Source organism: Eurytemora carolleeae, unplaced genomic scaffold, assembly GCF_000591075.1.
Source record: "Eurytemora carolleeae unplaced genomic scaffold, Eaff_2.0 scaffold95, whole genome shotgun sequence".
NCBI classification, from domain to species: Eukaryota; Metazoa; Arthropoda; class Copepoda; order Calanoida; family Temoridae; genus Eurytemora; species Eurytemora carolleeae.
The window spans coordinates 433988-449499 of NW_019396113.1; the positions used below are offsets into that span (position 1 = coordinate 433988).

At 34.1% G+C, this 15512-nt stretch overlaps 2 protein-coding genes across 2 annotated transcripts in view; both read right to left on the reverse strand.

Moving 5' to 3' along the window:
* LOC111695321 (DNA-(apurinic or apyrimidinic site) lyase 2) overlaps positions 1-8833 on the reverse strand; it is a 9951-nt gene extending 1118 nt beyond the window's left edge. Inside the window, exons 1-14 of the mRNA XM_023464599.1 lie at positions 8732-8833; positions 8185-8255; positions 7210-7288; positions 6605-6645; positions 6151-6215; positions 5629-5703; positions 5255-5375; positions 4541-4589; positions 4172-4265; positions 3264-3406; positions 2088-2153; positions 1386-1512; positions 911-1004; positions 241-416 (exon numbers count right to left, since the gene is read on the reverse strand). Coding sequence (XP_023320367.1) covers positions 241-416; positions 911-1004; positions 1386-1512; positions 2088-2153; positions 3264-3406; positions 4172-4265; positions 4541-4589; positions 5255-5375; positions 5629-5703; positions 6151-6215; positions 6605-6645; positions 7210-7288; positions 8185-8255; positions 8732-8817 — 1287 coding nt within the window. The 5' untranslated portion in view covers positions 8818-8833. The remainder of the gene's footprint in view (positions 1-240; positions 417-910; positions 1005-1385; positions 1513-2087; positions 2154-3263; positions 3407-4171; positions 4266-4540; positions 4590-5254; positions 5376-5628; positions 5704-6150; positions 6216-6604; positions 6646-7209; positions 7289-8184; positions 8256-8731) is intronic.
* Positions 8834-8852: 19 nt separating this feature from the next.
* Positions 8853-14123, reverse strand: LOC111695317 (thioredoxin reductase 1, cytoplasmic). The gene is made up of 8 exons (XM_023464591.1): positions 13861-14123; positions 12686-12825; positions 11938-12022; positions 11532-11687; positions 11287-11368; positions 10087-11057; positions 9782-9883; positions 8853-9482 (listed from the first exon to the last, which is right to left on the reverse strand). Exons 1-8 carry the CDS (start codon positions 14113-14115, stop codon positions 9291-9293), a joined length of 1983 nt encoding a protein of 660 aa, XP_023320359.1. The 5' UTR covers positions 14116-14123; the 3' UTR covers positions 8853-9290.
* Between the last annotated feature and the right edge of the window lie 1389 nt (positions 14124-15512).

Below are 15512 nucleotides of genomic sequence, written 5' to 3' on the forward strand. Positions count from 1 at the left end.
AAAACAAATTATTCTAATTATTTTTTTTCTTTTCAATTATCATCTTTTAATAAATACTCTTATTGTGCATTGGGTTAAAAAGAAATCTAATTTGCAGCCCAATCAAAACAGAAATTTATTCTTGGAAAAAAATAAAAATACAATTTCAGAAATAGACTTAATTCTAAACCTGGACTTTGAAGATAACAATTACTGTAGAAATTGACAAAGAATCAGCTTACAGTTCTAGTTTGATTATACCTGATATATTTCAGACGCTAATATTTCGGTTTCAATATCTCCGGGTCCTGCTACAGATACAAGGTTCTCCAATTTGTTTTCCACGATTAAACTTGGAGCTAATTCAGCTAAACCTTTCTTGGGAGCAAAGAAGTTTGTTATCTTGGAGCTTGAAGGTTTAACTCTTTTAGCAACCCCTGTCAAGAAGTAAACATTACTAAATAATAATGGAAAAAACTATAAAAAATATCAGGGAGGGTTTGATTTTTATAAAGGCTTTGTAAGAATGATTTAAGTCTATACCATTGTAGATGGATTTTCTAAAATAGTAATCCCCCCCCCCCTTCCAGATGTTGGTTATGTTTGCGTGAAGCGTAAAATCTTTTAATTTCAATTGATTTATTCGTTGAATTTGGTGAACAATTGAATTTTTGGGAAAACTAAATAAAGTTTTGGGTGAGAAGAAAAGCATCAATTAAGTTTGAAAAATATGCATTTTGGTTCAATTTTTCATTTTCCACCCAGGTGCATCAAAAATCAAGGGGAGGGGGTGAAATTCTTGAATATATACACCCCTGATTCTTATAGGAAAAGTAGGAATATAAATTTGTGACATATTTTTCGTTTACTTCTTGAGAGATTTTCTGCTTTTAAATCTTAACATTTAATGACAAACTTGGAACTATCATACCTTGGTTCAGGATTGGTTTCTTGCTGGTATTCTCCGGGGACCTTGATCTCTTAGCTCCAGTAGAAAACATATCCTTTATGCTCAACTGTCTACCCTAAAAACCACAAAACAGTTTGGTATGGTTCCTACGTCCAATTAGCAGGAAAAAAGATAACGTATCTTCTCTTTTTTTATTTTTTCATCAGATAAACAAGATTTCTTAGAATCAACCGAATTATTTTTCTCTCAAAAGATACCCGTAGAAAGGTTTTGACTTGGTATCTCTAATTTAATATTGACCCAATTTTTTGACGAGGGTAAGAAGAGAGGTCTAAAATCTAATGAATGAAAATTCAGGCAACAGGGAAAAAGTAAAAAAAAGTAAAAAACACTTTAATAAAAAAAACATGTTTTTAAAAACAAATATATTTGCACTTGACGGTTCTAATTATCGTATTAATAATTTAAATAAAAAAAATCGGGCGATCAATCTTACCTGAAATTCTGGATAATATTTGGTGGCTGAGCTGGGAGGTTTAAATGATGGATCCAGGATTAGATTAAACCTGGCGGATACAGGACAATGATCACTACCCTCCACCTCGGGATGAATCTCACACAAACTACACAAAATAAGAATATGAGAAAACTTAAGTTTAATATTAAAAAGTTTCATAAGAGAATCTAAAAAAATCCATTAATACATCTTTTTATTTTTCTTAAAAATCTAGTCATAATTCACTAACTGTACAATATGATATCTTATGTGCAGTGCTAAGGATCCGGATCCGTTGGATCCGCAAGATTTTGGCTTAACAAAAAACTGAAAAAATTTACTCTCAAACCCCAAATCTGAACTATTGAAAAAATAGAGATTATAAAAATTTCCTGATTTCTGAATGGTTCATCAAGTTAGTATAAAAATAAGCGAAAGAAATAAGACAAAAAATTTGAAAATTCTGCATCGTTAAAAAATTCAGTAAATATGAAAATAACCTGGATCCGGATCCTTTTTTCCAGTGCCGAATCAGCATCAAAATTAAATGGATCCTAAGCACTGCTTATTAGTTAGTGAATTATGACTAGATTTTTAAGAAAAATAATACTATTATGAAACTTTTAAATATTAAACTTTTGTTTTGTGTAAAACAATCTCAACGTCTGAATTCTGAATATTGAAATTTATTCCTTAGTTTACCTAATTTCAGTTTCCAGATTTCTTGAAATAAAGATGTAGTCTATTCTTGTTCCGTAGTTTGTAGACCTAACAAATAAATTTCAAATCAAATCAGATCAAATCATATTTACCGTCTAAATCTGGGATCTTTTCGTTCAAAAAACATTTACCGTCTAGTTCTAGGATATTTCGTTTAAAAAACATTTACCGTCTAGTTCTAGGATATTTTTGTTTAAAAAACATTTACCGTCTAGTTCAAGGATATTTTCGTTTAAAAAACATTTACCGTCTAGCTCTAGGATATTTTCGTTTAAAAAACATTTACCGTCTAGTTCTGGGATCTTTTCGTTTAAAAAACATTTACCGTCTAGTTCTAGGATATTTTCGTTTAAAAACATTTACCGTCTAGTTCTAGGATATTTTCGTTTTAAAAACATTTACCGTCTAGTTCTAGGATATTTTCGTTTAAAAAACATTTACCGTCTAGTTATGGGATATTTTCGTTTAAAAGACATTTACCGTCTAGTTCTGGGATATTTTCGTTTAAAAAAACATTTACCGTCTAGCTCTAGGATATTTTCGTTTAAAAAACATTTACCGTCTAGTTCTAGGATATTTTCGTTTAAAAAACATTTAACGTCTAGTTCTAGGATATTTTCGTTTAAAAAACATTTACCGTCTAGTTCTAGGATATTTTCGTTTAAAAAACATTTACCGTATAGTTCTAAGGATATTTTCGTTTAAAAAACATTTACCGTCTAGTTCTAGGATATTTTCGTTTAAAAACAATTACCGTCTAGTTCTAGGATATTTTCGTTTAAAAAAATGGTTGGTATGTTGAAATCTCCAAGGGATAAAGAGCATTTATTTAAAGGAGGGTTGTCTATATCCGATATTTTTTTAAAAAATTAGTCGTAACATACAAGAAACACTGTGATATTAATTTCATCATGATCGGGTAAAAATTAAGCCTTTGAGAGAGAAATATGTGAGATTTATTTTTATTGTTTTAAACACTCTTTAGATACCAAGGAACACAATAACCGATCATTGTGAACCGGCTGCCTATTTTTATTGTTTTTAACACTCTTTAGATACCAAGGAACACACTAACCGATCAATGTGAACCGGCTGGAAATCCTAGATTTATATAATCTTCTTTTCTATAAACAAGATAGAAATCTGTGCAGAACTTACCTGCAATTCATTTTTGTATTCCAGCAAGTGAAAGCGTTCTCTCTGCTAGGATGAAAGATACGAAATGAGTCTAGAAACTGATTACTCTCAACATTAACCCTCTCACACTCCCAGTCCTCAGTCTCCAGATCCACAGGTTTATCCTGCAACAAGATCAGGGATAAAGTACGGATTATATATAGGACTTTAATTGCTAAAAAGACAACCCATCATTCAATAAAATATGGAATAACACACCGGGATATCAAACTACATTACAAATTCAATGTGATTTTCTACAACTTTTATTCAACTTGAAACATGACGATTCAAATTGAACTTAGTTAGTATTTTGCTCCAACAAAACATTAAAAAGAAAAAAGGAGAATTTAAAGTTGATTCGGAGACCTCCGACGCCGGCGATGATCAATCTAAACTGAGAGAAGCAAGTAAGGACATTGGCATGATAAAGGTCTAAAAAATACAGTTCTGACTTGGACAATGGCTTGTAACTCTTTAAATGGAGGGTCCGTTGAAATTTTAAGGCGCCTCCTTTCTGGGATATCATGAATTCTGACTTAGAAGGTTGTGAACTGTGTCGGGTAGAGAACGTGATTAAGCCTTCTCTATGGGCCATCATGAATCCTGACTAATAAGGTTGTGAACTGTGTCGGGTAGAGAAGGTGATAAAGAAACCTTCTCTTTGGGCTATAATGAATCCTACCTTAGAAGGTTGTGTAGAGTAGAGAAGGTGGTTAAAAACCTTCTTACTGGGCTTTCATGAATCCTACCTTAGAAGGTTGTGTAGAGTAGAGAAGGTGATTAAGAAACCTTCTCACTGGGCTATAATGAATCCTACCTTAGAAGGTTATGTAGAGTAGAGAAGGTGATTAAAAGGAACCTTCTCACTGGGATATCATGAATCCTACCTTAGAAGGTTGTGTAGAGTAGAGAAGGTGATTAAGAAACCTTCTTCCAGGATGATCATAAAACTCTTCATAAGGATCACAGTGGTCTAATTCTCTAGAATATTTTTAAATATTTAAAAATCTAAAACTAATACATCATACTCCTACTTCAAAAGCGAAACTTTTCTGCGTGATTAAAAAAAAAAATTTAAAACATTTATTGTATGTTTTTTTTACAATCATTTAATATTCCCACTTCAGGTGTCTTCCTCCATTTTGAAGAATGAAATTTCTTAGTCACGTGTCGGGGTAATTTTATTCTAATTTACTTTTTTATTCTAGCCTTGAAAAATACTGAGGAAATTTCAAATAAAAAACACAATATTTTACCTGTGAGATGTATTTACATCCCCAAGAATAATAACTTTATTTCCCTGAACTAATTGGTTTTAATTAGAATTAGGCTTAAAAACTCAAGTCATTGAAATTCAGGTTCTTAATTCACGTTTTTAACAGTAAAATAAAATGAAATGAAATGAAATGAAATGAAATGAAATGAAATGGAATGAAATGAAATGAAATGAAATGAAATGAAATGAAATGAAATGAAATAAAATAAAATAAAATAAAATGAAATGAAATGAAATGAAATGAAATGAAATGAAATGAAATAAAATGAAATGAAGATTGAACAATGACCATGAAAACTATAATTGAAAATGATATATTTTACATATTGCCTAGTCTCAAGGGGAAAAATTAAATGTGGTTGAGACTATTATTTTGCTACTATACGGATGTCAAACAGTTGACAAAAATGTTCAACTAACGACTGACCTTATCATTATATTTTCAAATCAAAATACAAATTTATCAGATTTACTTTGATATCACAAAACACCTTTTTTCCACCGTTGCAGGAAAAATTAAGAGTTGCTTAAAAATAAAAAAAATATTACGATTGCCAATCCTTAGATAAAGGGTTAAGTTCAGATTTAATTTTGTGGTAATACAGGTCTCTTTAATTAGTGGATCCTACAATTTTAAGTTAAAAATTTCGCTATGAAAATATGTGGGAAAAATATATTTAAACCGGTTTAGTTCCTCTGAGTGAATGAGCGCGTATATCTAGTGCTTTATAGAACTGAAGTTTATATCTCTTCCTGTCCTCTCTCTCAGGGTCAGCGCGGGGACAGTACACGTTGAACACAACCAGGTACGCATCCTTAACATCAGCAGGGTTTAGGATCCGAATTCATTCAAGAAAAGCATGTTCTCAAAAAGTCAATCTTAATGTCACATAAATGATACGTTATTAATCCTTCCTGGTTTGAATGAAGAAAAACAGGAACATTAAATATCCGCATTCATGCCAGTTCTTAAGAGGGTCGGAATTTTAAGTCATATTAAACGTTTTTTTCTCTTCCGTATTAAGAAAGATGAAGAAGAAAATAAAGCGAAACAAAATGATTTTATACCTCTTGGTCATCCTGTTTAATTCTATGTTTTGTTAGAACACATCTTCCTTCGTTATCAAGGCTCCGTAGCTCCTCCTAATTCATACAGATAGAAACCAAGGATTTAAACTACAAGTTCAATCATCTAATTTTTATTTTCTTATTTTTCTAAACTTACAAAAGATAAATATTACATATCCTTCACTTATTACTTTTCAGAAATAAATCAACTTATTTGGATTCAGAGATAAATAATTTCTAGAATAGAAATGTTTTAAAGTATCATACCCTGATGTATAAACATTAAACATTAACACACTAATCAAACCAATTTAAGTCCCCCTCCCCTCTCCGTTAATTTATTATGGCAACCTAAGACCAAAATGGGGAAGCTCCAGGAAGGGGGGGGGGGGTCGAAATGTGGTAATTGAAAACCCAAAAGGAGTTGTACATAACTAAAACAAAATGAATGAAACAAAATAATAAATTGGTTAAAAAACTCAGAATGATTCAGGATTTTAATGTTAATAAAAATGATAAAACCTGAGAGAACTCCTGGTTAAGCAGATCAAGTCCTCCCACACTAGAATCTGATACACCCAGTATTCCTGTAATAAAGGAATCGTAACGTAGTCTAGAACGAATTTAATGTAAAAAAATTAAAACTTTTGGCCCTGTCCTTACGTAATTTTTTAGAACGTCTTTTTTTTGTGAAAAGGACAACCTTACGTGATTATACTATAATAATAGCTAGTCGCACTAGGAGGGGGGGGGGGCACGACGGGTTTAATAATAGATCACCGAAATATAATGTACTGCAGTTTCTAAGAAGAATGTAAACGTGCGTAGTGCTGTACAACCTAAGCTTTATTTACATTCCTCTCAGAATCTACAGTACACAATATTTTATTAAAATTCATCTTATATTTCTTTGATTATCAATACCCAATATGTTGAAAAATAATTGACGTCGTTTAAAACTCATAAAACTAATAACCTGTTACTCCTTCTTCTGCAGCAACAGGTGTAGCTTCTGTTCTAAAATATTCGAGACATCTTAGAAAAGATTTTCGATGAGGGGTGGGAAGAAAATAAAACTGTGGGATAGGAATATGACAGGTATGTGTTTTTGATGTTGATATAAAGCAAATGGTTTAGCAGAAGCCTAAAAGTCAAATTATTAAGTAATAGTTGTACTAACAGACTGTGTTTCATGTAAATTAACTTTATTGAGTAATATGGGGTGATTGCAGGTGAACTAACAGACTGTGTTTCATGTAAATTATCTTTATTGAGTAATATGGGGTGAATGCAGGTGAACTAACAGACTGTGTTTCATGTAAATTATCTTTATTGAGTAATATGGGGTGAACGCAGGTGAACTAACAGACTGTGTTTAATGTAAATTAACTTCATTTAATAACTTGACTTTCACAGTTCTCTTCTTCTTCAAGTTTTATGGTCCTAATACACAAGTAGGAAACTAATAAGAGGGCGAAAAAAAACGGATTCTTAAAACCAGCAAGAGTATGAACATTTGATTCATTTTACAGACATTTTACTGAATTGAGATTGAAAAAAAAAAACAATTTCAAGTACAACCTGCAGTATGTGGCTACCCCCGAGTATCCACCTCTACCTCTACTGAATGCATAGTACGAAGTATATCCAGGAATCACAGCTAAAAAATAATCATTGGTATAATATAAAATATCAAGCAAATTTGATTCAAAGTTTCTTTGTAGATTTTAGAATTAAAGAAATGGAGTCCTAAACATGAACTGACATGCTTTTTTTCCTACATTATATGAACCCGGTGCAGTGGAGTAAATCGTTGATATTTTAAACCTGGGTTATTAAATCGAACAGAATTATAAATAGTTTTAATAATCTATGGTCATATTTGGTTACAGGGTTTAAAAAATCTGAGCTTGGAACTTTAGAATTGTGTATATCAGGATTAATTCTTAATCCTCTGTTTTTGCTAATCTAGAGACTAACATAATCTCGAGATTATGTTAGTCTCGAGATTAAATAGCTAGATCAACAAATTGAATTATAAGAACGTCAGATTGGTTAGTTTTCCTGACTGGAAGGGCCTTCAATTAATTTTCCCCCCTTTTATTTATTAATACATTAGTTAAAATTGGTTACAGAAGAATCTCAAACTTATTATTAAATATTTTTCTTCACAGATTAATATACAAAATGGCCGACAAAAAAATCTTAAATTGTTAGAAATTGCAGTTTTCTCTCATGGGATAGAATTTATTTTCAAGACTGTCATTGGTCAAAATAATTTACGAACTATATTCATGCACTCTCATTGGAGAAAATACTGTACGGATATCCAAAGAGAGAGAAAAAGAGTGGATTAAGGACTAAAATTAAAAGTTTCCATAGTGGATATTCGGATTAAGTACTTGGGATTAAAGGTTATTCATTCTAAAGTTTCCAGCTCAGAGAAGACTCAATTCATTTCAAATGTTCTGAGAAAGTAGTTTACACCACTTTAAAGCATAGTGGCGTTATTTTATACGAAGTTCTGGATTAAAAACATCGTGAATATTACTGTACCTAGCTGCTCTGTGAGCATATCCCGTGTTACTTTGGTCTCCTGGAAGCAGAGAATATCTGCATCCAGCTTTCTTCGGATACAAGATTCATACACATAATTATTTAAATTGCATTTTTTATTTGGTTTTGATTCATGACTTTATTACCGAGAGTCTAAAACCAGAAACCTTTTGATGGAATAGCGCTATTCTATATCACCTGCACGGAATATATACAACGGAAAATTTTCGTTTTATTTTATTTTAAGTGTTTCATCCGTGAAAATATTTGTATGGCATTAATTTTATTCGTAGCATACTTAGAAATTATGATCCTACAAGTCATATCATAATCCGTCCAAAACTCATGTCGCCAAAAAAGGATGTTCTTTATCCGATTTAAATCAAAGCTCTTTAAAGGTTAAGGAAATGAAAATAGTATTCGTTCTATTAGACTAATATTAAGAACGATTGTACACAAGAAAACAAATTTTATATTTTGTAAATGTATAAACACTTTCGTAATATTTAATAAAATTATGTTTAAAGAATAAGATAATAATCTATCCCTGAGATGTTCTGTAAAATTAACAAGAGATCTGAGTCCATTAATATTCCAAGTAAGGATTTTGAACCCCTGCCCATCTCCCTCCATCTTCAAATAGTTTCACTCAAACATCCATTTTATACCTGAAATCCAATATTTTACCATCTAAATCAGAAAATTCACAAATGCAGATTTAAAAAGAACATAAATGTGGATAAATACTTTCATTAAAATCAATTTAAACTAAATTTTAGTTGATAAAACTGGTTTATATAGATTTACATAAAATATGCATGTTTTCACCAGTGCGTTAAAACTATGACAAAGATTGAGAATATTTATCAGATTCAACTCTTCCGCTATTGGAATAGGAGTAGGATCGTCATATACAGCATGCAAGCTGAATTCTCACATATATATATAACAATTGTACAGGAGGCTTTAACTATTGAAGATTAATGACTGATAGTTTTACTAAATTCATTGTTTTAAATAAGGCTGGAGCTTAATGTCGACTCTCCTGTACAATGTTAGAGCTGAGATAAATCCAACTGAATGGAATTATCTCAGAAGAATTAACCTCAGCAGCCGGTAGCGGAGGCATCAACCCCGCTAGACTTAGTAATCTCCATGGTGGTGAGACTCTCGGCGGTGGTTGGGTGGATACCGATGAGGGAGTTAAAGTCCTCCTTGGTGGCTCCCATCTTGAGGGCTATACCGAACCCTTGGGTCACCTCACCAGCATTTGGGCCCAGGTAGTGGAACCCAACAACCTGGAGAAAAATAGGGACAGGTTAGACGGAGTATATTATATAATTCAACAAAATTGTATTTGTGCTCAACCAATCTCTTGGTCACTGAAGGGGGGGGGGGGGTCTTGAAATATTGTATTTCCTTAAATTCCTTAATTACAAGACAAGCAGTAAGGAAATTATCATAGGACAAGGGAACGTGATGTTAGAATCATTCAAAAATTTCCCAAAATTACGGAGAGCAAGAAATAATTTAGACAAAAAAATCTAATTAAAAGAACATACATTTCATATAAACAACGAAAAAAAATTATTTTTACCTTTTCCTTCATCGACTTGACGCAGACGAGTTTAGAATAGCAGGCATTCTCCGGTCGGTGGGATACAGTCCATTCAAGAGGCCAGAAGTTACCGTGATAAACCTTCAAAGGATAAACATACCTTATAAATAGTTGTTTTGTGTACAAAGAAAACTAAAATGATCTCTCAAAGAGCTCAAGAAACCCCACTATTATAGTAAACAAAGAATGAAAACGCCTTATTTGAGAAGCAACTGAGCGTATGTTTATATGTATGTCCAAAAAGGGAGCCGGATGGAAGGAATCTGATCAATGCTAAACCCTACCTCTATGTCCTCCTTGCCGTACTGTTCCTCTGCGTCCTCCTCCGATAGTCCACAGCATCCGTACTCCAGGGGGGTAAATACAGTGGTACAAACATTCACGTAGTCAGTTAGAGTCTCCGATACTCCAGCTATACGTTTAGCCAGGAGACGACCAGCCTGGATAGCTACAGGAGTTAGTTCAGGCTTACCGTCCAGCACATCACCGATAGCATATATGTTGGGAACACTAGTCTGCTCCTTCTCATCGTGAATAATTTTACCGTTGGACGGGTTCATCTTGACTCCGACCTTATCTAAGCCGATGTTCTGTGTACAAGCGTCTCTACCTATGGCGAAAATAACGGTGTTGAACTCGTCCGAGTACTCAGTTCCGTCATTATACTTGGCTTTGACCTGTATTTTACCCGGGGTACCAGGTTCCAATTCCTCCAGGCTGCTCGGAACACACTCACGGATCATATTAATTCCATGCTCCTCCATATATTCCGCAATCTTCCCTGCCATCTGCTGGTCAAACCCTCGGAGAAATATGGATCGAACCATTACGGTAACATCATATCCTAGTCCTTTGAGGAACCCAGCGCACTCCAGGGCTATATAGGAGGCACCAACTAGCAGAACCTTTCCAGGGGCGTAGGGCAGGCTAAAGATATCATCCGAGGTTATACCGAACTCTTTAGCTCCGGGTATATCAGGATACTTAGGACGGCCTCCGGTAGCAACAATAAACTTGTTGGCAGTCACCCACTTCTCTCTTCCCTTCTTATTGACGCACTTCAGAGTGTGATCATCAACAAAAGTTGCGTATTCATTTAGATATGTGACGGATTTCTCTCTCAATGAGACCCTGTATCCCCAGTTGAGACTTCCAATATGATCTTGGACAGCTTGAACCATTGCTGGCCAATCATGGGTTGTTTGTTCAGGATCAGTCTTCCAGCCGAAAGCTTTAGCATCTTTAATACTCTCACCTGGAATAAAATCATGTTAATCTACATAAATAAATCATAATTACCTTGTCCACTGTTTAATCCAAGAATTACGCCAAATGTTATTAAAGATAATGAAAATATATTTAGTTTGGAAATTATACAATTATCACTCTTATCTCATGACATAAAATCCTGACTAGGATATGAACATGTGGATCTATAATATCTCAGACTAGCGTATCATGTCTTGCAAATCAGATTATATTACCCAGTAAAGCTGCCTGATGCATTAATTTCTTTGGAATACATCCAACATTAACACAGGTTCCTCCTAGACCCCAGGTTGTACCCTAAACATGATTATCAAGAGAACATTGATTAAACTATTTCTTATTCTCTAGATAAAATGTGTATATTTTAAACAGTTCACATTGGAGGGGAATAGGACATCATTTAGCTAGTTTCTATTTTTTTTGGGAGAAAAAAATTTAAGTTATTTTTGTATTTACTAACCTTAGGAGTAGGTTGAACGAAATCACAAACAGCCACTTTCATCCCTAATCGAGCCGCCTCCTTACTTGCCGCCAACCCTCCGGATCCACCGCCGATAACGACGATGTCGTATTCGAACGAGTGGGAGGCAGCTTTCACCATGGCTACCAGTTTACCCTGTGTTAATGGGGAGTAAAAACGAGAAAAGACGATTCTCCTCATTGATCAATGATATCATTGAAATCAGCTATAATTTGTAAATAATTGTTTCAGAAACGGTAAACTGATCAGATAAACAAATATGCGTCTTTTGTTCAATATGGAAATCAACCAATCAATCTCCTGATACAATGAAATAGAAATCTAGTCAAACCAGTTTCAAGATCGAAGAAGAATTTTTTTCCAGCAAATGTATAATTTTTTTTACCTCAGCATGAAGTTTATGGGTATCATCATTGCCACCAATGTGGTTTCCCTGGATAAAAACATTGGGAACGGTTCGCTGTCCGGTTCTGAAATTAAGATTAATTACAAAAAATGAATTACAAAATGAGTCCAAAAAAGGGGGGAAATGTGTATTTCCAGGCTAAAAATCCGCACCATCCGTGCAATTCGAAAAAAAATCCGTACAATGCGTACATTTTTAGGGCTAAAAAATAAAATCCGTACAATCCGTACACTTTGGTCATCCTGCATGTAATCGTTATATAAATTTGGCTTGTTTGTCCAATAAACATCGAAACAGCAATACTCGCAATACTGATCAGGCCCAAATATATTCAAGTTAACTCACGTGTTCACAGGGGAGGTTTATAATAGTTTAAAGAAAAGGGTTTCATATACAGTAAGAACCAGAAAACTGTGGAAAGGGAAGACGACTTTAAGGCCCAAGGGTTTGACTTTAAAAATGGCCATATTACACGGCAATTGTGCGGTGTGAACAGGACAACTTCAATTAATTTGTGATTTAATTAGTTACTACTGAAACTATTAACCTTGTAACAACATCAAATACAACAATGTTGTCTTCCTTTTCCACAGTTTTTTGGTTATCCCTGTATTTGAAGTGAATTCTTTATTCAATTTAAAGCACTTTACGCAAGTCCACTTTAGAATCGGGGGTTACTTAAATATCTACACTGACAGTCCCTTAGATTTCACCAAACATGACATACCTTTCCTCTAGAATCTTCTGCATCTCCTCACCCTCCTCTATCTGATCCAACTCTACCGCTGTGTACTCGATATCCAAGCTTTTAAACAATTCCTTTACCTTCACGCAGAACGGACAGAAGGATTTGGAAAAAATCATAACCTAAAATATTTAGAAATTTGTTATGTTTTATCTAAAAAACTTAAGAGGGAAATCCATTATCGTGGGTCTATCCTAAAGAACACTTATAGGACCCCCCCCCCCCATCTCATCATTTTTGTATGCGACAAAATAAAAAAAATCATTTTTATTTTGTATCATTTAAAAGGTTTCAGGCTAAGTCAAGAAAATTTCCGGGCCGAGTGCTGCGACTAGAGGCAGATCACCGCGGCTGGTAAATGTCCAACTTCGACGTTATATGACATATGAAGGGTCTATCCCTAGATAACGATTTTTAAAATTTTGTACATGACATCGATTTCAACTTTTTTTAACAAAAAAAAATTTATTTTGTAGCATTTCAGGGTTAGGTCAATTTCTGGGTCGAGCGCGGCGGCTAGGACAGGCTAAGGGGCCGAGCGCGGTGGCCAGGACAGACAATCAATTTGACAATTTTCAACAAAACTAGTATATTTTGAGAATTTTTTTATGTTTTCTTTAAAAAATAAGAAGGAAATCAATTGTCGAGGGTCTGTCCTAGAGAACGTTTATAGGAACCCCCCCCCCTCTATCATTTTATATGCGACAACTATTTTTTTTTAATTTGATCAATTTAATTTTGTATCATTTTAAGTGTTTCAGGCTTAGTTATGAAATTTTCTGGGCCGAGTGCTGCGGCTAGAGGCTGAGCGGCACGGCTGGTAAATGTCCAACTTCGACTTCATATAACATATGAGGGTCTGTCCCTAGATAACGATTTTTATAATATCAATTTTGTTCATGACATAGATTTCAGCAATTTTCAACAAAAACAAATATTTTCTTCCGTATTATTTCAGGTTTAGGTGAGGGTAGGCCAATTTCTGGGCCGAGCGCGGCGGCTAGGACAGGCTAAAGGGTCGAGCGCGGAGGCAAGGACAGACCATCAATTTAACAATTTTCAACAGAACTAGTAAAGGTTAAGTTTAGGTTAAGAGGTAATTCCCTAATATACGATTTTTTTTATTAATTTCTGTTAATACTCCATAAATATATTACCGGTTTATTCTTTATATAATCCTCCACCATTACAGCGATGTTTTGACTCCCAACAGGAGCCATGTTTTTATTTTGGGAAGCACTTGACGAGCAGAGAAATGCTAGGTTGCCCAGCTCTGCGCGTTTGAACTTGACTGCGCGCGTGTGTGTCACTAATACTGATAAAGTTCGTACTGTTTGCACCCCGTGATGAGGCGTAAGTTTATACGCACTCCCGCAGAATGCTCTGGAGGCAGATAAGGCCGAGCGCAACATTTATAATAACTGCCGCGTCGTGCTTTTTATTGCGCATTCCCAGAAAAAGCTTAATCAATTAATCATACAAGTATTAATTATTATATTTTATTATTCTATTTTCTATCATAAGTTCTAAGAATTGTTTCTTGTAATTTTCCTTACAACTCATAACTCTTGAATTTTTTATCTTATTTCCAGTTTACAATTGTGGGAATAACCGACTTATGAGGAGGAACCCTAAAATTTGAAAGTCATGTGAGGGAGGGATGGTGATCCCTCCCCCGCACAGCTTCCGAACTCATTTTACCTATTTGCAGCAGTGCGCATCCCCAGAGGGTTTCCGAACCTATCCAAAACAGTCTTTCTGGCATTCCAGGATGGATCTTCCATTTATAATCGTCAATTTCTACTTATATAAAACGGGACTAGTTTTGTTTATATTTAAGCCCGGTATACTGCAGGTAATCGATCTATACTATCCTTAACATTTGCCGAATATTTTTAAGCTTTCATCATTTTTATAATTTATAATAATACAATATGTATCGTTTCTATGAACATATAGATATTTATTAAGAAACGTTTCCATCTCATTTTTTCACCCAGTGAATTATATGGCACAACGTATTAAAAAAGGCTTGTCTGCAGATGAGTCCACTTAAGAAAATTACATAAAGAATTTATTAACACTTGTTATATGTCGAAGTGTGTTACTGTGTATATGATCGAATAGTTTACATAGTTAAACAATGTATCAATATTTATTCAAAAAGGAGTTTTTAAGGGGGGGGGGGGGCACAAATCACAATTTTGCCAAGGGGGGGACACAAAAAAAATTTTGCACTCACGCGCGCAAAAATTGCTCCCCCCCCCCCCTACACAAAAGCTTTCGTACGCCGTGTGTTTTACACTTTTTAAAGAGATACTCTATCCTAACACATGAAACACAAAATTGGTGAATTTAGTCTATTATTGAAGGTTTTCTATTTCACATCCAAAGGATCCTTAATATTCCTGAATGGAATGTTGACGTCCGCTTATTGGTTGAGTACTCTAGAGTCCAGTTGAATACAATGGAACTTGTAGAAAATATGGCATATTCTTGCCTTTCGTATATCTCAGTTCTCTCTTTTCTCTGACATTAACATCAAGCTTTGACTACAGAATGCGCACAGAATTCACAGAAAAACCATAACTATTCTTAATGTAACATGTTATATAAATCTTTTGGTAATTCAATCTTTTGAAATTTCAATTATGTCCTTAAAACCCCAATTTACATCTGTAATTGTATATTTCTCACTAATTTATCACTAATAAGAACCTTTGATCTTTTAGTAATTATTTTACTCAAATGAACAAGAGCCAAAACCAAAATGCCCTTGACCTATAGCCATTAGCCATTAATCATCTCA

Bases quoted from the DNA above. Each gene is read 5' to 3' on its own strand.
- LOC111695317 (XM_023464591.1), bottom strand. From the start codon at position 14,115: ATGTTGCGCTCGGCCTTATCTGCCTCCAGAGCATTCTGCGGGAGTGCG. The intron at 11,688-11,937 runs GTAAAAAAAATT...CCATTAACACAG, and splicing joins CCCATAAACTTCATGCTGAG to GGTAAACTGGTAGCCATGGT. The intron at 9,884-10,086 runs GTAGGGTTTAGC...TATCCTTTGAAG, and splicing joins ACGGCAAGGAGGACATAGAG to GTTTATCACGGTAACTTCTG.